This window comes from Crinia signifera, chromosome 2, assembly GCF_055691185.1.
Source record: "Crinia signifera chromosome 2, ASM5569118v1, whole genome shotgun sequence".
NCBI classification, from domain to species: Eukaryota; Metazoa; Chordata; class Amphibia; order Anura; family Myobatrachidae; genus Crinia; species Crinia signifera.
Genome location: NC_139218.1, coordinates 128,751,633 through 128,778,444, shown reverse-complemented (window position 1 = coordinate 128,778,444; position 26,812 = coordinate 128,751,633). Strand labels below are relative to the sequence as shown.

The 26,812-nt window shown below is 46.4% G+C and overlaps 1 protein-coding gene across 1 annotated transcript; it reads left to right on the top strand.

Moving 5' to 3' along the window:
* The first annotated feature begins 13,300 nt into the window (after window positions 1-13,300).
* Window positions 13,301-24,849, top strand: ADORA3 (adenosine A3 receptor). The gene is made up of 2 exons (XM_083172805.1): window positions 13,301-14,118; window positions 20,454-24,849. Exons 1-2 carry the CDS (start codon window positions 13,763-13,765, stop codon window positions 21,082-21,084), a joined length of 987 nt encoding a protein of 328 aa, XP_083028931.1. The 5' UTR covers window positions 13,301-13,762; the 3' UTR covers window positions 21,085-24,849.
* Window positions 24,850-26,812: the final 1,963 nt, after the last annotated feature.

Below are 26,812 nucleotides of genomic sequence, written 5' to 3'. Positions count from 1 at the left end.
TTGCTAAACACTGATTTTTTTTTTTTATAACATTGATATATATAGAAATTGGCTGTAATTTTCAAGAAAACGTGATCTAGACCAAATAAATGAAGTATGATTGACAAGAATGTGGGGGTGTGGCCTCGACTGGTCTCTGGGGTGTATTGAAGGCAGCTGGCGAGGGGGTTAAATGGTGCCGGCCGCTCACCCTATTCAACGTTCCTGGGGAATCCCCACTGTCAGATGACGGCGAGGATTCCAACAAACAATGAGGCTCCTGGCTAATGCAGGGAGCCCGCTGCATTTAGATGCGAGCCTCGCTCCAAAAACCTAACGAGCAGGCAACACTGCTAGCTGTCACAGCTCGACCCGTCGCATTGAACACACCATTCTGTTGTGATGTAGGCTCTAACAAGCAGAGCTCTCTCTCCCCATGTGCTTTTCTTAGAATATATCTCTGCCACTGTTATAAGTGAATCAGTGTCCACTGCTGCAACTGTCTTTTTTATTTACCATGTACTTGTCCCAGTGGCATAACTATCAATTTTGCTCCCCCCTGCCAAAAAGTTTGTGTACATATATTTATATTATAGTTTTTTTTAAATAGAGTCTGATAAACAGTGCCAGTTAGGCACAACACAGAACAAACAAACCTTGCTCTAATATATATTATAATAACAAGTAGTGAGTGACTGTGGGTGGGTTGTGCTCACTGCTCCCTCTTCTGGCTTACCGGCTCCTTGCCAGCGTGTCTCTTTCTACCATGTGGGTGACGTGATGATGTCACACGCATTACAGAGAGCCTGGAGGGAGGCAGAGAGACCTGTAGCAGTGTTTACTCTAGGATTTTTTAGGGCAGGGTGCTTACCAACGTGCAGGGCATATGTTTCAAGTGGGAGGGCACATTTTACATTAGAAACAAACAAAAAAAATCATATATATATATATATATATATATATATATATAAATTGCACACTGCGCCATGATTATTGCCATTACACATGATGGCACACACAAATGCCTATTACATATTATGCCACATAAGTGCCACCTACCCTCACTCATTGTTAGGAGTTTCTTTCTCAATCCAGGGGCTACATGCTTGATGCCAGGGGCTTCATGTTTGATGACAACTGGGTTTCATGCTTGTTGCCATGGGGGATTACATGCTCTACCAAGGGGGTTTCATGCTTGTTGCTATGGATGATTACACCAAGATGGTGATTACACCTCTGTCAGGAGGAAGGAAAGGGGCCCTTGCATAGGCTCACCCCTGGAACATAGGAGCAGGCAGCGGGTGCTAGCGGGAACCTCCACAGTGTTGTAGAAAATTGAGGCCCCAGCTCCATTAGCAAGGTAGGCCGCAACTGGGTAAATGGTCCCCTGGCTCCGCTGCAGGGAGGGCTGCTGGGAGAGAGGGAATTGGGTGAGGCAGTGGGAGCAGGAGCCAATGGAGAGGGTGAGTTCCAGTAGGAATGGAACCATTGCCTCTAATCAGGGGGGCTTTAAGAAAGGCCTTTATTCAGATCTGATTGCAGTACAAATTTGTTTGTAAAATGGGCAAAACCATGTGCACTACAGGTGGGGCAGATGTAACATGTGCAGAGAGAGTTATATTTGTGTGAGTTATTTTGTTTCTGTGCAGGGTAAATACTGGCCTCATTATTTTGACACTGCAATATAGATTTCAGTTTCAACACACCCCACCCAAATTTAACTCTCTCTGCACATGTTACATCTGCCACACCTTCAGTGCACATGGTTTTGCCTATTTTCCAAACAAATTTGTACTGCAATCAGATCTGAATAAGGGCCAGAAGACAAACATCCTTGCTAGGGCACTCTTATTGTAATATTGTTATTATATATCTTCTATATAATAAGTTGAAGAGTCTGTGTGCGTGTGTGCGTGTGTGTGTGTGTGTGTCTGGTGCATTGCGGACACACCGTGGCACTCAGAGCCCCCAAATTTGGCAACAAGGTACCTCTATACCCGCTGGTGTGCACCTCGAAGCCGTTTTTTGGAAATTTCACTCAGAAATTTAAAAAAACACCAAGATTCAATTTGCCTTGAATCAGGATCTGGAAAAAAAGATTGACGATCTGGGAAACAGATGATGACGGAACAACACCACACCTGAATTCATTGCTCCCATTGAAAAATAATGCAAACACATTTCAACATTATGGTGGAGGATTTCAACAACACACACACACACACACACACACACGCACGCACGCACGCACGCACGCACGCACGCACACACACACGTGCACACACGTACACACACACTATACTTGCATACCTTACCCTCTCCCTGGTAATGTGTGAACCTGTGGTGAAATACCCTTCTTATCAATTAACCAGCTCACAACAGGTGACAGTAATCAGACATTACCAGGGAAGTCCAGGAACAGAGCATATTCTCCCTGAAAGAGAGAGTCAGGTAGGCAAGTTTCACACACACATAACACACACAGTACACCACATACGCGCACACAGCTAGGGTGACAAACTCATCCCTTTAATCCGGGACACATATTAATTACTCAGGTTCTGTGGCTGGCTTTCACCTGGTTTTAAACTACCACACTTCAAGACTCCATTTCACCTGGTTTTAAACTGCCACAGAACCTGTGTAATTAATATGTGTCCCGGATTAAAGGGATGAGTTGGTCACCCTACACACAGCACACCACACACATAGCTACATAGCGCTCTACACACACTTATACATTAGTTAGATACACACAACACACCACATGCAGTACAACATACACCCACAAACACTGCAACACACACCCTAAAAGAGTACAACACTCACAAATACACGCACACACACTTAAATATTGCACACATACAGAAACACACAGAACACACACTTAGACATTGCGCAGATACACACAGCACACTACACACACATATATACATAGTGCATACATGCCGCACACAGACATCCATTCACCTCCTCCCTGACTCCGCTGCAGTCTGCAGAGTACAACAGCGGAGAAGGTGTATAGGGTTGCCACCTCATCCCTTTAACCCCTTCCCGACATTTGACGTATATATACGTCATGGCCGGGATGTACTTCCCGACACATGACGTATATACAGTATACGTCATGACTTTAAACTGTCCCCGCGTCTATAGACGCGGTGACAGTTTAAACATGTCTGCTGTCCCTGACAGCAGACATGTCCCTGCATGCCCAGGGAGGGCGGCGATGCCTCCCCCCCGTCGGCGATCGCTGTGATTGGCTGTTCAATGTGAATAGCCAGTCGCAGCGTTTTCCTGTGTTACCGGCGAATCAGACGCTCGGTAACACAGGTGTCAATCACCGCCGGGTGTGAGGGGGCGTGAGGGGGTCACCGGTGATGACCACACCTCACCCCACCTCACCCCACCTGCCCCCAAGGCTGTGATTGGTCCGTCGGACCGACGGACCAATCACAGCCATGGCGCGTGATTTAAACTAACGGTGACTGCGCTGCAGACGCCATTCCGGTCTGGAATTGCGTGCAGAGCGGTCACCGTGCCAATCTGTCGTGATATACATACCTGATCCTTGCCTGATACTTACCTGATCACCGCTGGTAGCGTGCTGCTAGCAGCTGGATGCTTCCTGGATCTTGTCACTTCCTGTGTGCTGCTGCTGCAGTGTCATAGAGTGACAGATAGTGAGATAGTGAGAGATAGTCAGAGATAGTCAGAGATAGTGAGAGATAGTGACAGAGAGTGATAGAGAGTGCTATATTTTGTGTCTGCTGCCCCCCCCCTTTTGTGCTGATCAGTATATCTGTGCTGATCAGCAACTTTTTGGGGGTGCAGGTTTTTTTTTTTATATATATATACCTGTCAGTTGCACCAAAGCTTGTGCTGCCTGTGCAACTGACTGCTGCCCCCCCTTTTGTGCTGATCAGTATAAATTAACTGATCAGCAACTTTTTGGGGGTCCAGGGTTTTTTTTTATATATACCCTGTCAGGTTGCACCCACAGTTGTGTGCCTGCTGCCCCTCACTGCTAATCAGTGTTGCATCACTGCATCACTGATCTGCAGTTTTTTTTTTTGGAGAGTGCAGTGGGGTTTTGTTTTTACACCCACGTTGCTTTTGTGGGTGTCCTGTGGCCGCTGAGCGCTGATCAGTGACATACATCACTGAACAGCATTTTTGGCACAGGGTAGATATAATTTTTTTTCTGCAGTTTTTTTAAATTGTTTTTTTTTTTGGAGAGTGCTGTGGTTTATTTTTTTTAAATTGTTTTTACACCCACGTTGCTTTTGTGGGTGTCCTGTGGCCGCTGAGCGCTGATCAGTGACGTATATCACTGAACAGCATTTTTGGCACAGGGTTGATATAATTTTTTTTCTGCAGTTTTTTTTTATTTTTATTTTTTTGGAGAGTGCTGTGGTTTATTTTTTTGAAATTGTTTTTACACCCACGTTGCTTTTGTGGGTGTCCTGTGGCCGCTGAGCACTGATCAGTGACGTACATCACTGATCAGCATTTTCGGCACAGGGTTGATATAATTTTTTTTTTTTTTTGGATCAAATTCCTGTTGCCTTTGAGCGCTGTTCAGTGACGGACGTTACTGACCAACATCTGTGCTCAATTTTTGGCGCAGGACCTTTTTTTTTTAACCCCTTCAATTTTTTTTTTTTTTTATTGGGATCAAATTCCTGTATAAAGTATTTTTTTTTCTGCACTACATACACACTACACACTACATACCCCCCGTGTTGAAATAAAGTTTGTACCCCCCCTACACTATACACGTGTTGAAACATTACACTTACAGAAACACAAAAATAAAAATGGCATCCCAAATGTCATCCCAAACGTCATCCCAGTCATCCAGAAGAATGTATTCAGCGGAGGAGGCATATGCCATGCTTGCCTCTGACTCTGACACAGCCAGTGATGCAAGCGGGGAATTTGAAGGATTCGTCTTAACCTCATCTTCCTCCTCTAGTGATGAGGGACCCCCTCAAAGACGCCCCCGTAGAGCAGCTGAGACCCCCCCCAAACGATTGATCCCGTATGGACCCCACCACCAGACAATTTTGAGCCCCAGGTTCCTGAGTTTTTGGCCACCCCAGGAATCCAATTTGATTCAACAGGTCTCAGAGAAATTGACTTTTTCAAATTATTTTTCTCTGATGATTTTATAAATTTAATGGTGGACCAAAGTAATTTATATGCCCAGCAGTTTATTGCTCAAAACCCCACGTCATCACTTGCTAGGTGGACCCCTGTAGATACAGTAGAGATGATGACGTTTTGGGGTCTGGTGTTACATATGGGCATAGTAAAAAAGCCAGAAATTAGGCAATATTGGAGTACAGATGTTCTGTACAGCACCCCACTTTACCGTATGGCCATGACTCGGACTCGTTTTGAGACAATCCTTAAATTTTTGCATTACAACGATAATGCACAGTGCCCACCCAGAGATGATCCCACCTTTGACCGGCTATTCAAAGTCAGGCCGGTCATTGATCATTTCAGTGCCAAATTTGCAGAGATGTACATCCCTGAAAAATTTATTTGTATCGACGAGTCCCTTATACATTTTAAAGGAAGGGTTAAATTCCGCCAGTACCTTCCCAGTAAGAGGGCAAGGTATGGCATAAAAATGTATAAACTGTGTGAAAGCACCTCAGGGTACACCCACAGGTTTAGGGTATATGAAGGGAAGGATTCAAGAATTGAACCGCCAGAATGCCCCCCCTCCCTCGTAGGTGTTAGTGGAAAAATTGTCTGGGATTTAGTGCACCCCTTCCTGGATAAAGGTTATCACCTCTATGTGGATAACTTTTACACTAGCATCCCCCTGTTTAAGGCCCTTGGTTCAAGAGGTACAGCAGCTTGCGGTACTGTGCGCAAGAACCAAAGAGGCCTCCCAAAAACGCACATTGCCCAAGTACTGAGAAGGGGTGAAAGCAGGGCACAATCCACCGAAAATATGTTGTTGGTCAAATATAAGGACAAGAGGGATGTCCTTATACTGACAACAATTCATGGAGACAGTACCACCTCCGTCCCTGTACGAGGTACCAGTACCCACACCTCAAAACCTAATTGTATCCTAGATTACAATAAGTACATGGGCGGAGTGGATCTTTCAGATCAGGTACTGTAGCCGTACAGTCCCCTGTGGAAAACAAAAATCTGGTACAAGAAGCTGGCCGTGTATATCATCCAGATGGCACTGTATAACGCTTACGTGCTATTCCGTTCTACCAGCCAGAGGGGGACATTTATGCACTTTCAAGAGGAAGTCATAAAGGGCCTAATATTTGGGAACCAGCAGGCAGAGGGCCCCAGTACTTCTAGTACTGGCCCCCGTATTGTACCAGGGCAGCATTTTCCTAACAAAATCCCCTCCACTGCAAAAAAGGGCAGGACACAAAAAAGGTGCAAAGTTTGCTATAAAAAGGGAATAAGAAAGGATACTATTTTCCACTGTGAAACTTGCCCCGACAAACCCGGCCTATGTATAAAGGAGTGTTTTAAAATATACCACACATCTATGGATTATTAGGTTCATCATTTCACCGTGCTTCGGGGGTCTTGCTAATGCCACATAGCACCCACCATTCATTCCACCACAATCTGAGCTGCAAAATCCAAAAATCACTCCTTCCCTTCTGAGTCCTGCCATGCACCCAACTGGTATTTTTTGGTCACATATGAGGCATTGCCATACTCGGGAGAAATTGGGGCACAGATTTTGGGGTGCTTTTTCTCCTTCATACCTTATGAAAATGAAAACTTTTGAGCCAGAACTGCATTTTTGTGTAAAAAAATGTAATTTTTCATTTTCACAGCCCAGTTGTACCAAAATTGGTGAAACCCCTGGGGGTTTGAAATGTACACTATACCCCTAGATGAATTCCCTGAGGGGTGTAGTTTGCAAAATGGGGTCACTTGTGGGGGGGTTCCACTGTATTGGTGCTTTGGGGGTCTTGCTAATGCGACATAGCACCCACCAACATTCCACCAGAATCTGTGCTGCAAAATCCAAATATCACTCCTTCCCTTCTGAGTCCTGCCATTTTTTGGTCACACATGAGGCATTGCCGTACTCGGGAGAAATTGGGGCACATATTTTGGGGTGCTTTGTCTCCTTCATTCCTTGTGAAAATGAAAAATTTTGAGCCAGAACTGCATTTTTGTGTAAAAAAATGTAATTTTTCATTTTCACAGCCCAGTTGTACCAAAATTGGTGAAACCCCTGGGGGTTTGAAATGTACACTATACCCCTAGATGAATTCCCTGAGGGGTATAGTTTGCAAAATGGGGTCACTTGTGGGGGGGTTCCACTGTATTGGTGCTTTGGGGGTCTTGCTAATGCGACATAGCACTCACCAACATTCCACCAGAATCTGTGCTGCAAAATCCAAATATCACTCCTTCCCTTCTGAGTCCTGCCATGCACCCAAATGGTATTTTTTGGTCACATGTGAGGCATTGCAGTACTCGGGAGAAATTGGGGCACATATTTTGGGGTGCTTTGTCTCCTTCATTCCTTGTGAAAATGAAAAATTTTGAGCCAGAACTGCATTTTTGTGTAAAAAATTTAATTTTTCATTTTCACTGCCCAGTTGTACCACAATTGGTGAAACCCCTGGGGGTTTGAAATGTACACTATACCCCTAGATGAATTCCCTGAGGGGTGTAGTTTGCAAAATGGGGTCACTTGTGGGGGGGTTCCACTGTATTGGTGCTTCGGGGGTCAGTGTCGGAACTTACGAGTGGTTGGCCCAGGTGCAAAACATTTTTTGGCCCTCCACTTCCACTCCAAACCAAGTTCACAATATGCCACACAGCAGTGGGTGGCAGAAGTGGGCCCCTTAGTCTTCAGGGGCCCCGGTGCAATGCACCTGCTGCACCAATGGTAGTTCCGCCTCTGTCGGGGGTCTTGCTAATGCGACATAGCACCCACCAACATTCCACCAGAATCTGTGCTGCAAAATCCAAATATCACTCCTTCCCTTCTGAGTCCTGCCATGCACCCAAATGGTATTTTTTGGTCACATGTGAGGCATTGCCGTACTCGGGAGAAATTGGGGCACATATTTTGGGGTGCTTTGTCTCCTTCATTCCTTGTGAAAATTCCGACGTCCGATTTATTCCCGTCCAAACAGTCGCAAGAAAAAGATTATCATAATGGGCTGGATTAAGGGTATACTTTTAGCAAACCACTATATAGATGGGTTACGTGAAATTAGTCAGCTGGCAGGGTGACTGAACTTCTATATAGATGGGTTATGCGTCTATATTTTAGTCAGCTGGCAGGGTGACTAAAGTTCTATATAGACGGGTTTGCGTCTAAATTTTAGTCAGCTGGCAGGGTGACTAAAGTTCTATATAGACGGGTTTGCGTCTAAATTTTAGTCAGCCGGCAGGGTGACTAAAGTTCTATATAGACGGGTTATGCGTCTAAATTTTAGTCAGCCGGCAGGGTGTCTAAACTTCTATATAGACGGGTTATGCATCTACATTTTAGTCACCCTTTTACCCGTAAAAAAAAACGGCATGAGGTCCCCCCCCACTGCCGTAACCAGCACCAGGCTGTAAGAGCCGGGGCTGGTATTAAAAAATCAGGAAACCCGACAAATAGGGCTTTGCTGTTTTTTTAAAACCAGCCCCAGGCTCCAGGTCTGGTGCTGGTTCCCAAAATACGGGGGACAAAATGACTAGGGGTCCCCCGTATTTTAGGAACCAGCCCCAGGCCAAACCAGCCAGCAGGGTAATGCCACAGCCGGGGGGGGGGGGACGGGACGGGACTTTTTATACAAGTCCCCCTGGCCAAATTATTCAGGCTGAAGCCTGGTGCTGTCCCCGGTGACCCTGTGCGGTGGTCACCGGGCTGATTGAGTGTAAAAAAAATAGAATACACTATTGTCTTTTACTGTGGAACTATAAGTCCCAGCAAGCCTCCCCCGCATGCTGGGACTTGGAGAACCACAAGTCCCAGCATGCGGGGCATTAAAGGGCCCGCTGGTACTTGTAATTCCACAGTAAAAGAAATAGTTAAATAAACACACACTGACAACCCTGAAAAATAAAAGTTTAATACATACATTACACATACATACTGATACTTACCTATCTTGAGCCCGTAGGTAAGGTCTCAGGGTCCAGGGCTGCTGAGTCCGGGACTCCAGGGCTTCGGGGTCCGATGCTCCAGGATCCGATGAAATCCATAGGGGGAACCTGTGGAAGGAAATCCTACTCACCAGGTCCTCTGGCAAAGATCCCGTCATCTTCTCTGTCTCCGCCGTAGTCCAGCGCATCAGCCACCGGTACCTGATCGGACTGAGAGGCGCAGAGATGTTTCATCTTCCATGCCTCTCACCTGAATGATTCTATTGGCCGCCTAGCGGACAATCAGAAGCCAAATTTCTCGGCTGTATGGCGATTACCGGCCATAGTGGCAAATATTTGCTGACATCTATAAAGTGTATTTCTTTGCAAATAAAATGGATTTCATAGATGGGGGCGCGCAGTGGCGTAACTATAAATTTAGCACCCCCTGCCAAAATAATTGTGCCCCCCCCACCTTCTTAAGTAAAACATGACAATGGTGCAGACTATTTACCTGGACCACTGTGCGCCGCCATGTGTAGTGCTGCAGCTCCCCATGAGTGACGTGCGGGCATGCGGTATAACAGGGAGGACATCCCGTCATACTTTAGCCTTCCGTCACCAAGGACCGACCGGAGATACTAGCGGCCAGAAGTGTGTGCGTGTAATGACACCGGCCGCCCCCAGGCACAGAGGAGGCGAGGAGACCGGGGGGGGGGGGCTGTCACCTACGGTACACAGCTACAGTACACAGTTACCACTACCCACTACTATTGAGTGAGAGCAAACTGTATTCCTGCTGGCTCACCCAAGCCACAGCTGGGGCTACCACACTATAACTGACTGCGGCTAATGCTATAATAAGTTACCCCTACATAGGCCAGAAACACCAGGGAGTTGAGTGGAAGGATATGGGAGCAATCCTCCACTAAATTCCCAGGAATACAACAATGCAAGAAGATGTTATGCAAATAAGTAATTCTTCACACCCACACAAGTAACTACAGAAACACAGCAGGATGTAAACACAGTGTGTCCTGGCATAAATGCAACAATGCATGAAGATGTTAATATGCACAATATAACCTGTGTGGAGCAGAATGGCAAAACCCCTAATAAGAGAGAACATAAGTTCTACACAGATAAACTCTAACAGGGATCAGCAGACATACTGTGGATGGATAAAACAGCACTTAGCTTAATCCTCTGCAGAATGGAAAGCACCAGGAATACTAAACCAAGGCAGGGTCAGGAGGGCTGAGGAATATGGCTGATGACCAGCGAACAGATTCAGACTGACTGCACCAAGACAGGGAAACAGACTGGACAGGCTGTACTAGCAGAATCACCGGCACCTTGGATGAAAGGCAGCATGGGAGATAAAGGAAACACTCCAAATCAGAATAGCTAAGGCTAACAAGCTCCCTTAACGAGGGGACTTACTACAGGTGAGCAGCCTGAGACACCAGGCCCAGAGCTAATGATCTAATTATACAACAGCTGAACATTGATGACACAGGAGTCAGGCTGCATTTACACAAACCTGCCTGAGGTGGCACGTAACAGGAATGAGCCACTGCTGGCACATGACAGCAGGGGGAAAAGTTGATGGAGGTGAGTATCCATGCATTCGAATGTAAGGCCCCATAGTCGAATCCCCAAATTTCCAAGGATTGTAGAAGAAAGCAATTGAAGTGCTTCTTTTGCAAGGAAAGAGGGACATTACACAAAAAACGATGGGAATGTAGTAATGCATAACAGACATAGGACCCCTAGACAAGAATATGAGCCACCGCATTATCAAACACATAGGGGGTTATTCTAGTCCATTCTTTCTGATAAAATCCTTCTTAGATGGACAAAACCATGTGCACTGCGGGTGGGGCAGATGTAACTTGTGCAGAGAGAATTAGATTTGGGTGGGGTTTTTCTTCAAAGTGAGATCTATATTAAAGTGTAAAATCATGCAGTCAGTATTTTCCCTGTACAGAAACAAAATAACTCACCCAAATCTAATTCTCTCTGCACATGTTACATCTGCCCCCCTGCAGTGCACATGGTTTTGTCCATCTAAGAAGGATTTTGTCAGAAAGAATGAACTAGAATAAACCCCATAGTCAGGAATATAACACACGTAGAAGGGATTCCCAACCACATAGAGGGGAAATGCAGGAGATATCCTACAAGGAATGACAGGCATGCTTCCAATATTCCTCACACATAGTAGCTGCCAATTCTCTGAGGGGAGCAGAATACACACACACTAGGGATCAGGCCACACCTGTATTCTGCAGCCGGTGAGATTGACAACTGGCCTCAAAGGCAAACTCGAGGTCATGGTCAGTGTAGCTGGTGTCAGAAAACCATTCCTAGTGGATACAGGGGCGACCAGATCTGTACTGACTTCTCCATTTGGATTAATGACCACGGGTAAAACGATTACGGCTATGGGAGTAACGGGGAAAGTTCTACAGTATCCTTTGACTAGACCTGTGGAAGTTACAATAGGACCCTTGCATACCAAACATTCTTTCCTTTAGGGCGCAACGGCTCCTACAAATCTTTTAGGCAGAGATTTGTTATGTAAGATGAGATGTGTCATATATTGTACCACTGAGGGTATATTCTTCGTTATCCCTGGGAATCATGCTCAGGAGGTACAAGACATGTTAGACACCCCTCAAAGGTTAATGCAGCACTCAACCGTTCTAGACAAATGTCCATCAAAGGTTAATGATCTCACAAATACCGGGTTCCCTTTGTACCAAAGATGGACAGGACACTGGATTGATGGCTAATGTAGCCCCAAGTGTTGTTCTTAAAAAAAATGGCAAGATAGCTCCAAAAATACCTCAGTACCCTCTAAAACCAGAGGTGGAATTTGGAGTATACCCTGTCATAAGAATGGCTGATTAGGGCATCCTAGTAAGGACATCCAGCTCGGCCAATAGTCACATGTTCCCTGTGAAAAGAGTGGGGGGAGGGGCTACAGACTAGTGCAGGACTTAAGGGGCATAAATAAGATAGTCGAGAGTCAATTCTCCGTAGTGCTCAATCCAGCTGTCATTCTCATGCAAATCCTGTCTACTTCCACCTACTTTACTCTAATCGACCACTGCTCTACTTTCTTTTCTGTCCCTCTTCACCCCGATTGATGGCTATACAGAAACCTGACAGAGTTAGGCTGTCATCAAGTGTAAGGTTCACATGTCCAACCAAGATCTGATTTCACTTGGTAACAGCTGGGCGGACGAAGCTGCAAAATGGGCAATAAGAACCACTAAACACACTGACATAACACAACTGATGCCATTTAATGCATAAGATATGCAACAACTTATCGAAATGCAAGATTTGTGTTCCCTGCAGGAGAAGGCTGTCTGGAAGGTGAAGGGATATGGTCAGGAGTCCTCAGGACTCTGGAGAGATGGAAAAGGTAAGCCAGTAACCCCCAGGGCATATCTCCCAAGCCTAGCTGAAGCGGTACATGGTCTGACTCATCTGGGCAAGGAAGGTATGTGCAAATTGGTAAGCGCCTACTGGAGCACACTAGGGTTCTCTTCTCAGGCAGGCAAGAAAGCAGTGTCATGTCTTACTTGCTTCAGGAAGAACATTGGCAAAACAATACCAACTGAGCTATCCCATATCCCTCCTACAGACGGACCCTTTCAGGTAATACAAATTGATTTTATACAGTTACCACCCTATTTCTTTATACTTGAATGTAAGACTGTATATTGTTTTCCGTAACTAAATACTCTGCTGCTGCTTCGGATCACAGCATTAGAAACTAAGTACTGGTGTCGCATTGCTTCTCTGCTAGGGGTTCATTATATCCTTGTGTGTTGTAGATATACTCTGTTTTGTGCCTGGTAAGTGTCTGCTGTATTTGCTGTGTATACACGCAGATTGCGGCGATTAGCGGCCATAGCGGTGAATATATGCTGACATCTATAAAGTGTATTTCTTTGCAAATAAAATGGATTTCATAGTGTCAACCCTAAGACCCATACCCTACAAACACGTACTGTATATGCACAAATTTCTATTTTAATGAAATAGTGCATGTGATTCAAATGCTTTCTGTTGTACACTGGATGTTAATATGGATGGCAAATATTGTACAACTTCCTCATTGCATTTAATATTTACTTAACCACAGAAAAGGAAACATTGGTCACTATGTTAGTTTTCTAAAGATGTAGAGAAATAGGTAACGAAACAAAAAGCCAATTGTGACTCCCTAAGAGATACAGAAGTCACTATTCCAACTTGTAGCCAGCAGCATCTAACCTGGACATCCTGCAGGTTCTTTGGGAATTTAAGTACAACAATCTATTCCTTCTTTGACACCAGCAAGAATGACAATGGGATTGATTTAACATAGAATTCAACCAATTTGAAAGATCAGTAGATCTGCTATCACTACAGGAGTTTGGATACAACAAAACAAGAGCAACAAGAATTTTTTTTTTTATCTGATTAGTGCAATGGAAGAATGAACACAGATACTACACAGCAACTCATTTTATATTTCTTACCAACGCTGCTCTTTCTTGTGTGAGCTTTGAAGCCCTCCAGACATTGTCTTATTATTTTTACCAGTTATTCTGCAGCGCTCTACAAAGAATATTTGAGCAGTCACATCAGTCCCTGTCCCAGTGTAGTTTACAGTCTATTATCTATGGAAATGGCAAATGAAACAACAGACCTAGATCATTATGACAAAGCGTACATTGCAATGGAGACTGTGATTGGTATTTCAGCTATTTTGGGCAACACCCTGGTCATCTGGGCAGTGAAGCTGAACATAAGTCTTCAGAATACAACTTTTTTCTTCCTTGTGTCACTGGCATTTGCAGATCTTGCTGTGGGAGTCCTGGTTATTCCACTGGCCATTATAGTAAGCCTGGGTAAACCGTTACATTTTCATTCCTGTTTGTTTATGTGCTGCCTGATGATCATTTTAACCAATGCATCAGTCCTATCTCTGCTGGCAATATCTATTGACAGATACTTAAGAATTAAGATACCTACTAGGTAAGTTACATAGATGTTATTCCATGTATAATTTACATTGTATCTCTACATACTGTAACTTTACATAAATCTGCAATTAAGATAAAGTACCTGGTTCCTTCATATGTAGAGAAGATACTGTATATTCTATTTCCATATATATTTACAGTATGATACTTTCATATGTTTGTTACATTACCAAGGGGTCTGTTTATCATCCCTACAAAAAGCAGGAAATGAAAATATTCACCAAATTTTGTAGAAATAGACGGCATGTGGAAATAGCAATCATTGCGGGGGGGGGGGGGGGCGTTGTCAACAGGGAGAGGACGGCTCAAAACCACTCATCTTTTGATAATACCAGCAGATGAGCGGCTTTCCCGGCAATGATGCGGGAGTGCGCAGCAGCGCTCATCGCCTGGCCATACACACTGGACAGCTATGAACTGAAAGCTGCTCAAAGTTGGTGTTTTGAGCGGCTTTCAGCTCACATTCGCCCAGTGTGTATGGGCCTTTAGGTCTATTTTTAATAAAGGAAACGCTGTAGCAATCGCAGAATCGGGACAGGTCCACTGTTATATGAGTACCTAAATACATCAGTGAAGACTTTTTAAAGCTTGACTGTGGGAACCTTTGCTATCTTCAGATGGCATTTTTGTCCTTGCACACCAAATCCATAAGGGAGTTCTATTGTTACGGATGTGTTTGGCTGTTGATCCGGTCTAAGGGTTTTGACAGGAACAGAGTTGTTGGGGACAGGACAGAAGACGGGAGCTCTAGTATAGTTTTTATCCATACCTCAGAGCAATATAATTATACCGTTGTGGAACTAGAACTGTTAATAGTATGTAGGTGCACAAATCTGATTGTCTAGGTGACAACATCGCAGGGTCTCTCGAGAACTAGCCTGAACTTGAATAACTGGTACCTGAGTAGCTAATAGCTAGTCACTAGGATTGGACCAGAATACTGTTAACTGGCTGTCTGATAGCGAGACATAGGAATTGAGCCAGAATGCAGGAGACACCAGGATGGAACCATTATGCAGTCTTGATGGAACCGTTAGCAGAATAGTTGCTCCGTGTGTCAGAACTGATAGGATTCTCGCTCTGTCGTGCCACTGGACGCAGGGCCAGGAAGCCTGTTTTCATCTTCAGAATGAAGGGGCAGGGAAGACTGCATTGAGGACTGGCTGCTGTGTCACAGACTGTGCTGTGTATGACTGTCATACTATGATATTAATGAGCAAAATGTCTTAGTGCTCTACTATGGAGTAATTTGTATAAGAGGTTGTATCTGGCATAACGTGTATAAGTGGCTCTAACATGTCATAATGGCATGGCAGAAGTCTCTTCTGTGGCATAACATGTATAAGGGGTACTACTGCGTGGTGGAAAGTGACTGTCACTACTGACAGTTGTAATGTGAATTATTACTAATAAGTGGGTATGTCTTTTCCCCATAAAGCCATGCCCCTATATTTTTGGCACATGCCTTTGGTGTGCACTGTCAATATTTTAGATATGGGGAGAGGGGGCACCAATTCTCTTTCTGGCACAGGGAACCAAAATGTATAGTTATGGCTCTGGTGTGCAGTGGTACTTTTTACACAGGCCCGGGTCTGATGGAAGGGCTCGGGGCTTGCTACACCCTCCCACATTGCAGTGAGTCAGGCACAGAGGGGTACATGTATATAGCAGTGATAAGGGAGGAGAAGTGATAAAGGGGTGCAGGATGGCTGACAGACAGTCATTACACCGACATTGGAATCCCGACTATTAAAACCCTGACAATTGGGATCCCGACAGCCACCGGCTATTCACCCTCCTGGAGGTCCATGACCCCCATAGAGGGAGAATAGAATAGGCTGGGGTTGGGTTAGCCATATAGGCTGGGGTTGGGGAGGAGGAGCACTGGCAGAAATGCCCTCACAAATATAAAAATTTAAATTTTATTTGCCTTGACGTGCCTTGGCGACTAGCTCAAAACTGATGTGCTCAATGTGCTCATTCTGATCAACTGGCAGGATGCGCCTTATACAGGCCACAGTGCCTGCAAGGGGCTTCATTGTGCTCCCCCTGCTGTCTTAGTCCGGGCAGTCGGGATCCCGATGTCGGGCTAAATGACTGTCGGGATCCCGACTGTCGGGGTCCTATACCACACCCGTGATAAAGTGCTTGGTAAGTTATCATCGGCCAATCAGCTCCTAATTGTCCCTTTTTAAACCCAGCCTGTAACTTAACAGTCAGGAGCTGATTGGCCGGAATAAGACATCGGTGCCACGTGCACAGTGTCTCTGCATCAGGCTTATGATCCAGCAAATCACATTAGAGATTGGGCCCAGTAAAAATGTATTAAAATTGATACATAGTATGTGTAAATACTCCTAGTTCCACAAACGTTTTGAACAAGCTGTAGTTTTACAGTTTACCTTAAGAAAACTGTACCCCCTAGTTGACATTAAGCTAAAGTGCACACAGCATGTTCACCTGCCACAGACCCCCAGTTCCAGCAGCGTAACTATAATTTTGGCGCCCCCCTGCCGATAATAAAACACGCGCCCCCCCCCCCCCTCACCCCACCACCACTCCGGACGCCGATGCCCCCCCAACCCCCCATCCCCCGCATACTTACCTGTATTCGCTGCGCTGGTCCCGGCTCCCATCCTGGCTTCATTCTGATATGAAACACGGACCATCACAAAATGGCCGCCCCCATACAGCAGACAGTTTTAAAGAACTGGCTGCTATATGGGGGCGGACATTTTATGGTAGCCCGTCGCAATAGCCAGGGGAGCCGGGACCGCCGCAGCGAATATAGGTAACGCTGCGGGGGATGGGGCATTACGATAGCACCGCAGCCCCCCGGCGCCCGCACTTACCCAGCGCCTCCCCGCGACCGCGGGGGCTGCGGTGCTGTAGTTACGCCAGTGCCCAGTTCACATTCTCCTTCACAGTGGTCACATTTCAAATTATGCCTCAGTGTCACTGTTGCTGCTAAGGACCTTCTTGTTCCTCGTCCTAGACCTCCAAATCAGCTCCTCCCACAGACACTCATATGCCTGTCACAGCACCATTTGTTACAAACTGCATCCTCACAGGTCAGTCACATGCTGGAAATACATCTATGTGTAGGGGCTACAATGTGTGTAAGGTCCCGTGAGTGACCATCCTGGCTTGTCCATGAATTATCGGGCACAAATTGGGGAGACCATCTATGATCTTTAATAATCCTTTATTTTGTACGTACACCCCTCTCTTAATATAATGGCTGTTATAATATTATGTAGTTATTGCTTTGGAGATATGGGGGTGTACTTTGGTACTGGAGTTGGATATAAGAGGCCTGTGTGCAGACTCTGTGTCAGATGCACCTCTGCGGATGGCCTAAATGCAAGATTAGAATCTGGGGATTGGGGGGCAGATTTATTAAGCTTGGTGAAGTGATAAAGTGTCTGGTTTTTATCACCGGCCAATCAGTTCCTACCTGTGAAGTTACAGGCTTGGTTTGAAAAATGACAGGTAGGAGCTGATTGGCCGATGATAAACCAGACTCTTTATCAATTCACCAAGCTTAATAAATCTGCCCCTCAGTCACCATGCAGGCAATTGGGATGCTAGAATCCTGACCAGTGGCCACAACAATAGGTACGGGAATCTCAACATTGCTGGAGATGCCGACGCTGGAATCCTAATAGCCAATATACCGAATGTATGTCGGGCCGGGTTATAGTTCGAGGGTTAGGCTGCAAGGTGGGAGGTTTATGGATAAGCAATTAAAAGTGGGGTTAGGGTCAGCCACTAAGGGGGAAGGTTAGGCAGTGGGGGTGGGGAAGAGGTAGGGATAGGCATTAAATAGGGAAGGTTAAGGGGCAAGGAAGAGTATACTTACCCAGCCCCTGTTGTGATTTTGATCTTTAGGATACAGTGCCTTCTGGACCACTGGTCAAGCCTATGTATTTCAGATCAGACACTGTGTCATAGTCTACTGCATACGCACAGATCTCTGGGAACATAGTGCCTCTACCATGTTCCTGGTGATTTCCCTTACTTTCTACATTCAAAAGGGAAAACATATCCCATCATCACCCAAAATCCTCATTATATGTTATTATTATGCATGCCATGAAAGTGGAATCTGTACATGACAATATGACATGACGACAATACAGGCATTAAATAAACAGAAAGCAATGTGCACAGTAATTATCCTGAATGATAAACACATGAATCCGAAATTCCTTTTAAATATGGAATCTGTGACTGCAGCTGTGCATTTAGCAGCACAGGCACATTATCTGAAATCAATAAGAGATATTGGTCACCGGCACTGTACCCCTATACACAATAAATAGAAAAAGTCCACAATGATGGGCACCAATTTAAGGTGAGATATCCTTGATGGTCACTGATCTTCTAGTTTGGTCGCTAGACTAGAAGATCAGTGACCATCAAGGATGTCTCACCTTAAATTGGTGCCCATCATTGTGGACTTTTTGTATTTATTGTGTATGGCAGAGGCGTACCTCTGGGAGGCAATGGAGTCATCTGCCTCCGGGCTCCTGCTCCCAAGGGGGCACCTCACCTCCACAGTAAGTTGAAATCAGAATTAAAAGTCATCAATATCATTTCTGTGGCTGACTCCCCCTCTTAGCAGGACCATAGTCACACTCTATTTTAAACACAAAATCCATACATACGTACACACATGCATACATATATTTAAATTATCTTGCCTCCGGGCAACTGGGAGAAATTTACGCCACTGGTGTATGGGGATACACCGCCGGTGACCACCACCTTTTCTTGGTTTCATTGGTTCTGTGGATGTGTGGTACATCCTCGGTTGGCTCACAGGCTGCAGTACCCAGGGCACAGTCAATATCCTGTATTTGTCTGTTTGTGTTTATATTATCTGAAATGCCTTTGACACGACCATGTACATTGGGCCACCTCCCAGTCCCAGGCCCCTGGTTTTGCGCCACTAGATCTAATGCCAGTGAATGTATGCAATTGGATGCACTCAGCATCCCACCAGGGCACTTGCATTCACTATACCGGCTGAAATTCCGACTGCCATTGTGCCAAACAGAGGCATACCAGGATGAGATCAGGGTTAAACTGCAGAGGGGAAGGGCTTGGTTAGGCTGCGAGGGGGTAAGTTAGGCAATTAGAAGGAGGGCTAAGGTGAAAATGCTGGCTGGGGGTTAGGTTTAGGAAGCAGGATGTTAGAGTAATGCCGCTGCAAGGACGGTTTAGGATTGTGGGGCAGGGGCAAGGTAAGAATACTTAACTAAACCCTGTCGGGATTTCCTCCATTGGGATGCCTGGGACATCCCAATGGCCAATCATCCATATGTATCCTTAATGTCAATCGGGACCGCATGCGCTGCAAATAATCACTCAACTGCACAACTGTCAGAATTGCATCAATCTAGTTACATGTTATATCATGTGCTGGCATAGTGACACCGTACTGTGCTATCAGCATTTCCTTGTATTGCACTGCAAGCTCACATTGTGTTGGCAGCTTTGGTAATGTGTCACATGCTGTACTCATGGCTTTCTATGGAACCACTACACATCCTCTTTTCAAGTGACTTTGTGAGTTTTTTTCTTCTTAAGTATAGATTTTATACCACTTCTAAGAACCCAGCAGCCATTTCTATGATTGAGGAACACACTAAACATAGTTTTCATTTTCTACAGAATCCCAGAACTTTCCTCAAATGGTCTCTATTTTAACATCAACTAGGAAATGGTATTACCAGCTGTTTTCAGGAGAGCGAGAGTGACATTTTGAGGACTTTGGGGTTATTCTGGTTCACTCGCAAAGGCACAATTCCTCTCTAATGGACAAAACCCTGTGCACTGCAGGTGGGGCTGATGTAACATGTGCAGAGAGAGTTAGATTTGGGTGCGGTATGTATTACAAACTGATATCTATATTGCAGTGTAACAATAAAGCAGCCAGTATTTATTCTGCACAGAAACAATACAACTCCCAAATCGAACTCTCTCTGCACATGTTAAATCAGCCGCACCTGCAGTGCACATGGTTTTGTCCATAAGAGATTGATTTTGCCTTTGCGAGTGAACTAGAATAACCCCCTGTATGTTAAAAGGTGTCAAGAGAGAACTGAAACGAAATAAGGAAAGAGAACCAGATTCAAGTTGGCTGAATCTGCATCTAACAAGCAAATAAATAAGATCTGCTTATTTCCCATAAAAGACAGTATAAGTAATCATTCCATACATCTAATTAGGAAGCAGCTGATGTAAATTAAAGCTTTGGGTTGCCCTTTTAAATCACCATATTGTATCCATACAGTGAGTAACAGCTATTTCTTTCTGCAGGTATAAAATTGTGATCACACCTAGAAGAATCTGTCTGGCCACCTGCTGTGTCTGGATTATATCCTTTCTTCTTGGGTTGATACCAATGTTTGGATGGAACAACAGGTCCAATTTAAAGGAGCAAGAGAGAGACTATTTAAACTGCCGGTTTCTCAGCGTTATTACAATGGACTACATCGTCTACTTCAATATTATCGGAAGTTTTTGTTTTCCTTTAATTGTCATGCTGGCTTTATATATTGAGATTTTCTACCTGATAAGAAAACAACTATCAAGAAGCACCTCAAGCAATGGAGTCTTTTATGGCAAGGAGTACAAGACTGCAAAATCTCTAGCACTGGTTTTATTTCTGTTTGCCCTCAGCTGGTTGCCATTGGCCATTCTCAACTGTTTAATTTACTTTACCCCAGATATTGTGATGTACAAGGCATTCCAGCCAGCCATTGCCGTAGCCATTTTGCTGTCTCATGCAAACTCTGCAATGAATCCCATCATCTATGCTTTCAAAATTAAAAAATTTAAAGACACATTCATTAAAATTATAAAAACACACTTCCTCCACAGGCCAACGTTGTCTGAAACGTCGAGTGGTGAGCACACACTGGATGAAATATCTCAGGATAGATCATGAACACTTAAGGGTATCAAGAATGTTTTTAAATCTACAGTATAATACTTTATCCTGGAAGGAGATGTAGTCAAATTCCTGGCAAGCAGGATCCCAATGGTGAAAAATCTGACAGGGAATAACAAACGGCCACAATGCTGCTGGATCCTGAAGGTGACTATTAGGGTTAGTTTTAGGGTTAGACACTAGGGTAAGGGTTGGGCTGTGGGAGGGAAGGATTAGGGTTAGGCTGTGAGAGGGGTGAGTTAATGTTAGGCATAGGGTTAGAATACTTAACAGGATCAGTCAGCAATCTGGCCTTCAGGATTCCGCTGGTGGGATTTTGATCATGGGGATGCTGACCGCTGATATTTCATAATCAGCCATTTGGAATATTGCTACATCGGCAGAATAAAAGACTGAAATATCTTGCAACTATTTCATTCATAGACATTGAAGTATATTTCATACAATGCAAACTGCATACAGAAGATACAGTACTTAGAGGATTCGTACCTATCCCAGGTCTGCGATTTTAGCATCCCTGTGACCAGTTAGCCCCCTCCCCGTCCCAGTGGCAAGTCAGCCATTTGAAGAGGGGGATCTCCTTTTTTGTAATCACTCACCATCAAAAGAAATCAAACAACCCCCCCCCCCCCCCCCCCCATGGGTACAGGGCCTCGTAAGCTTAAGCTATGACTTCCTTGGCACTACAATGTCCATGAGGAGATTTTGCAGCCCTGAATAACCCCGTTATTACAAGTTAGCACATGCTGGAAATAAATAGATAGTTTGGGTAACTTTGCATTAAAAAAAAAATACTTAAATCTACAGACAGAAAACCCATAAATTGAATTTTATACATAATGAATATACTTTGATGATAAAATATGGAACTGCTATAGTAATACAGCGATGAAGCAGTTAATAAATTGGTGTAAATGTTTCCACTAATGTGTGTTACTTACTCTGCGGATTTAACTCTAGGTCAGACTTCACTCCACTAAGTGCAAAAGTATTAATAAATAGGTATCGGCTATACACCTTAAAAGGAGTACTAAAGGGCTCAGTGATAAAAGCAAAACTTTAAAGTGTCCCACTAATGGTGGCTTGTGCGTAATTCCCATAAAGTAGAGGTTTCAGCCTCCCAATACCTCTTCTTGGGGTCAGAATTGGTGAAAAAAGGAACTTAAAAATAACTGTAATTATTGTCAATGTTAGCATCAAAAACAAATGCTGGATTTATTCAATTTAATTAAAACTGCAAGCAGATATAATTATAAGGATATAGAGGCATGCAAATTATTGTGATTGCTGTGCAGATGAAAATACAGATGGAGCAGCTCTCATCAGAGCTGCTCCTGGTGATTCTATTGCCATCCGCCGCTGCTCTCCATCCATGGGAAAGGGGCGCGCGCAAGAGATGTTTGCACGCCCCGTTCTGACGGAGCCCGCCACCTCTTCCTCACCGCTCTGACCATCTCCCTGAAGCAGAGATGGGCAGGGTTTCTATTCCCACCGGCTAGTGAAGGGTGACCCTGTCAGTTGCAGCGCCTCTCCGCCAGTGTGAGCCCACTAGGAATCTGGCAATTCCCAGCGTTGGCTGAGCGGCAAAACATCTGTATACAGCTACAAATCTATTTGCAGCTGTGAGAATATGTCCAAAACCCATTGTAACAGGCTCACCATAACCACATTTTTACGCTGGGCGCAAGTTATCGCAGGCTCAGAGTAGCCAGAGACTTACTTGAGGGAGCAATGGAAAAAGGTATGTGCGTCCTGGAGCTGACATACTGTTACGATCCGCCTCCAGCGGATCGGTGTTATGCACAGATTCACGCATTCCCCTGTGTGTTGGCTCCCTGTGTATTTTCCTGTCTGTGTTGGTATTTGCTCGTTGGTGACCTCCGGTGTTCAGCCTGGGCCATTGCAGCTCACTCTGTCTGTGTGGGTGTGTGATTAGGGCTCAGGTGTTCTCATCAACTGCTAGCTTGCTATGCTCACCTGCAGGCTATGTGTGTTGATCACTTCCTGGTGTTCACTATATAAACCTTCCTCATCTATTACTTCCTGCCGGTTATAGCTTTAGTCTTTGCTAAAAGTGTTCCTGTGCTCCCATCCTGTTCCTGAGTCCGTGTCCAGTATCCAGCCTATCCTCGTGTCCATGTGCAGCTTCCAGTTTGTTCCTAGTGTCCGCATCCAGTATCTAGCCCATCTGTGTGTCCTTGTGCAGCTTCCAGTTTGTTCCAAGTGTCCGCATCCAGTATCTAGCCCATCTGTGTGTCCGTGTGCAGCTTCCAGCTTGTTCCTGAGTCCGCATCCAGTATCCAGCCCATCCTTGTGTCCATGTGCAGCTTCCAGTTTGTTCCCAGTGTCTGTATCCAGTATCCAGCCATTCCGGTGTCGGTGTGCAGTCTCCTGTCCCTCCTTGGTTCCAGCTGACCTGTCCTGCTGCGCACAGATAAGTGGGGTATTCCCCCAAACCTCCTTTACTGTGCTTTTGGTTATACTGAGACACCTCTGTGTATTGTTACACTTGCTTTGGATTTATGGTACACCTTTGCGTATTGTTACGCCCGTAGTTAAGCCATTGTTCTCAGTGGGATTAGGGTCCCTTGCCATCTCAGGGTTAGTTAGGTTATCCCCTTGCGCTCTCCTGGCCTCGGCAGCAGGTGTTGTCCACCCTTAAGACCTGCCTGTAGCGGAGCGGAGCGGGCCTAACTCGCTCCCCAGCCGAGACGGGCCCAGGCGAAGCCTAGCTCTGCACACAGCTGCCGACTCCTGTCTGAGGCAACGGAGTTAGGGTCCGGCAGGGGTTCCCTTCTCCTAACATTATAACCGGCCATACAGCACTCTGGAGCTGGGTTCTGCCCTCTCAGTCCAGAGATTTCCAGCCGTGTCAGTTTTTTGCCCGTGTCAGTTTTTTGCCCGTGTCAGTTTTTTGCCCGTGTCAGTTTTTTGCCCGTGTCAGTTTTTTGCCCGTGTCAGTTTTTTGCCCGTGTCAGTTTTTTTTGCCCGTGTCAGTTTTTTTTGCCCGTGTCAGTTTATTCTTGTGTCAGTTTATTCTTGTGTCAGTTTATTCTTGTGTCAGTTTATTCTTGTGTCAGTTTATTCTTGTGTCAGTTTATTCTTGTGTCAGTTTTTTGCCCGTGTCAGTTTTTTGCCCGTGTCAGTTTTTTGCCCGTGTCAGTTTTTTGCCCGTGTCAGTTTTTTGCCCGTGTCAGTTTATTCTTGTGTCAGTTTTTTCTTGCTGGTGTATAAACTTGCATTGCCATATCATGCAGGCCATGCAAGAATCATTAGCGGCTCTAAATTTGGCATTCAATGCCGTAAAACCTGGACAGTGGGAGATTTTGCAGCAGTCTCTTCTGCAGCTGCAAAGACTCATCACTGATATTTTTCTGGTCCTCCCAGAGGTCACTGGGGTTCGTTCAACCCCTAATGAGGCCCTGCCTAAGGAAGTATTAGGCAGCAAGTCCTCAGACCCAGAGGGTCAGGTAAAGCATAGAAGTTATCTACGGCCGAAGCTTCCGTTAGAGGAGCGTCTGCGGCGTAGAAACCTTAATCTATGCTTATACTGTGGAGATTCTGGCCACTTCTTGCAGACGTGTGGCTTGCGTAATTCCGGTGGTGCCGACAGGGTATCTCCTCTGGCCAGGTCTGAGCAGGTTGTCAGATCTAAGCCTGTCTCCACTGTGGCAGAGGAGCTCTCTGCCGAGTCTCCCAGTAAAAGCACTCTGCCTTTTTCTACTGGTCCCAGTGCTGATGTTTTAATGACCAGGGAGTCAGAGTTGCAAACCCTTGTAGGGAAAGCCCAGGTGGTTGAGTCATGTGCCGGAGGCCCGCCGTGCCAGTCTGATGCCGGAGGCCCGCCGTGCCAGTCTGATGCCGGAGGCCCGCCGTGCCAGTCTGATGCCGGAGGCCCGCCGTGCCAGTCGGATGCCGGAGGCCTGCCGTGCCAGTCGGATGCCGGGGGCCCGCCGAGCGAGCCGGATGCCGGGGGCCCGCCGAGCGAGCCGGATGCCGGGGGCCCGCCGAGCGAGCCGGATGCCGGGGGCCCGCCGGGCGAGCCAGATGCCGGGGGCCCGCCGTGCCAGTCTGATGCCGGGGGCCCGCAGAGCCGGCCTGATGCCGGGGGCCCGCCGTGCCAGCCAGATGCCGGGGGCCCGCCGAGCGAGCCTGATGCCGGGGGCCCGCCGTGCCGGTCTGATGCCGGGGGCCCGCAGAGCCGGCCTGATGCCGGTGTCGCCCCAGAAGGGGTTCAGGCCGATGCAGCCCCAAAGGGGGGTCAGGCCTGTGTCGAGGCCGCAGCCCCGAGTGGGGGCCCGGAGACCGCAGCCCCGAGTGGGGGCCCGGAGGCCGCAGCCCCAGAAGGGGTTCAAGTTGGCGTCGCCCCAGAGGGGGTTCAAGCCTGTGTCGCCCCAGAGGGGGTTCAAGCCTGTGTCGCCCCAGAGGGGGTTCAAGCCTGTGTCGCCCCAGAGGGGGTTCAAGCCTGTGTCGCCCCAGAGGGGGTTCAAGCCTGTGTCGCCCCAGAGGGGGTTCAAGCCTGTGTCGCCCCAGAGGGGGTTCAAGCCTGTGTCGCCCCAGAGGGGGTTCAAGCCTGTGTCGCCCCAGAGGGGGTTCAAGCCTGTGTCGCCCCAGAGGGGGTTCAAGCCTGTGTCGCCCCAGAGGGGGTTCAAGCCTGTGTCGCCCCAGAGGGGGTTCAAGCCTGTGTCGCCCCAAAAGGGGACTCTGTCTGTCTTGTCGCCCCAAAAGGGGACTCTGTCTGTCTTGTCGCCCCAAAAGGGGACTCTGTCTGTCTTGTCGCCCCAAAAGGGGACTCTGTCTGTCCTTTTGCCCCAAAAGGGGACTCTGTCTGTCCTGTTGCCCCAAAAGGGGACTCTGTCTGTCCTGTTGCCCCAGAAGAGGACTCTGTCTGTCCTGTTGCCCCAGAAGGGGACTTTGTCTGTTCTGTTGCCCCAGAAGAGGACTCTGTCTGTCCTGTTGCCCCAAAAGGGGACTCTGTCTGTCCTGTTACCCCAGAAGGGGACTTTGTCTGTCCTGTTACCCCAGAAGAGGACTCTGTCTGTCCTGTTGCCCCAGAAGGGGACTCTGTCTGCCCCATCTCTCAGAGGAATCCTGATTGTCCTGCTTCTCAGCTAAGTTCCAGCCTTGCCGGTGGCTTCGAGAGAACAGCTGTTGGTCTACCTTGTGCTGTTCAGCCAGAGTCTCACTATCGTGCCGCTCATTCCGAAGTATTTCGTAGCACTGCACAGCCAGAGTTTCTCCATGGTGCGGATCAGCCAGAGACTCATTATCGTGCTGCTCACTTAGAAGCACTTCACAGTGTTGCGCAGCCAGAGTTTCACCCTAGTGCTGCTCAGCCGGAGATTCACCATTGTGCTGCCCAGTCAGAAATGCATCACTGTATTGTTCAGCCAGAGACTCATCTTAGTGCTGCCACACGAGAAGGACCATCAGACTTTAAAGTCTCAGCCCCACAGGCCATAGTCCCAGATATGCAGTCCAGTCAGGTAACAGAGAGTGAAATGTCTGATGTCTTGGATAATATTTCTACCTCTATAGTCTTTGATGGGGACTTAGCCCAATTTGTTGCATTATTAGAACATTATGTCATCATCATGGAGTCCAGACCGTTTTTAGGCATCACTCCTGACAATTTGGTGTTATATCTAATATATTCCTTCAGAGGTGTGCCTTTCAGATGGGCATCCAAATTGGTTCAGTCTGAGGATCCCTTGTTAAAGAACTT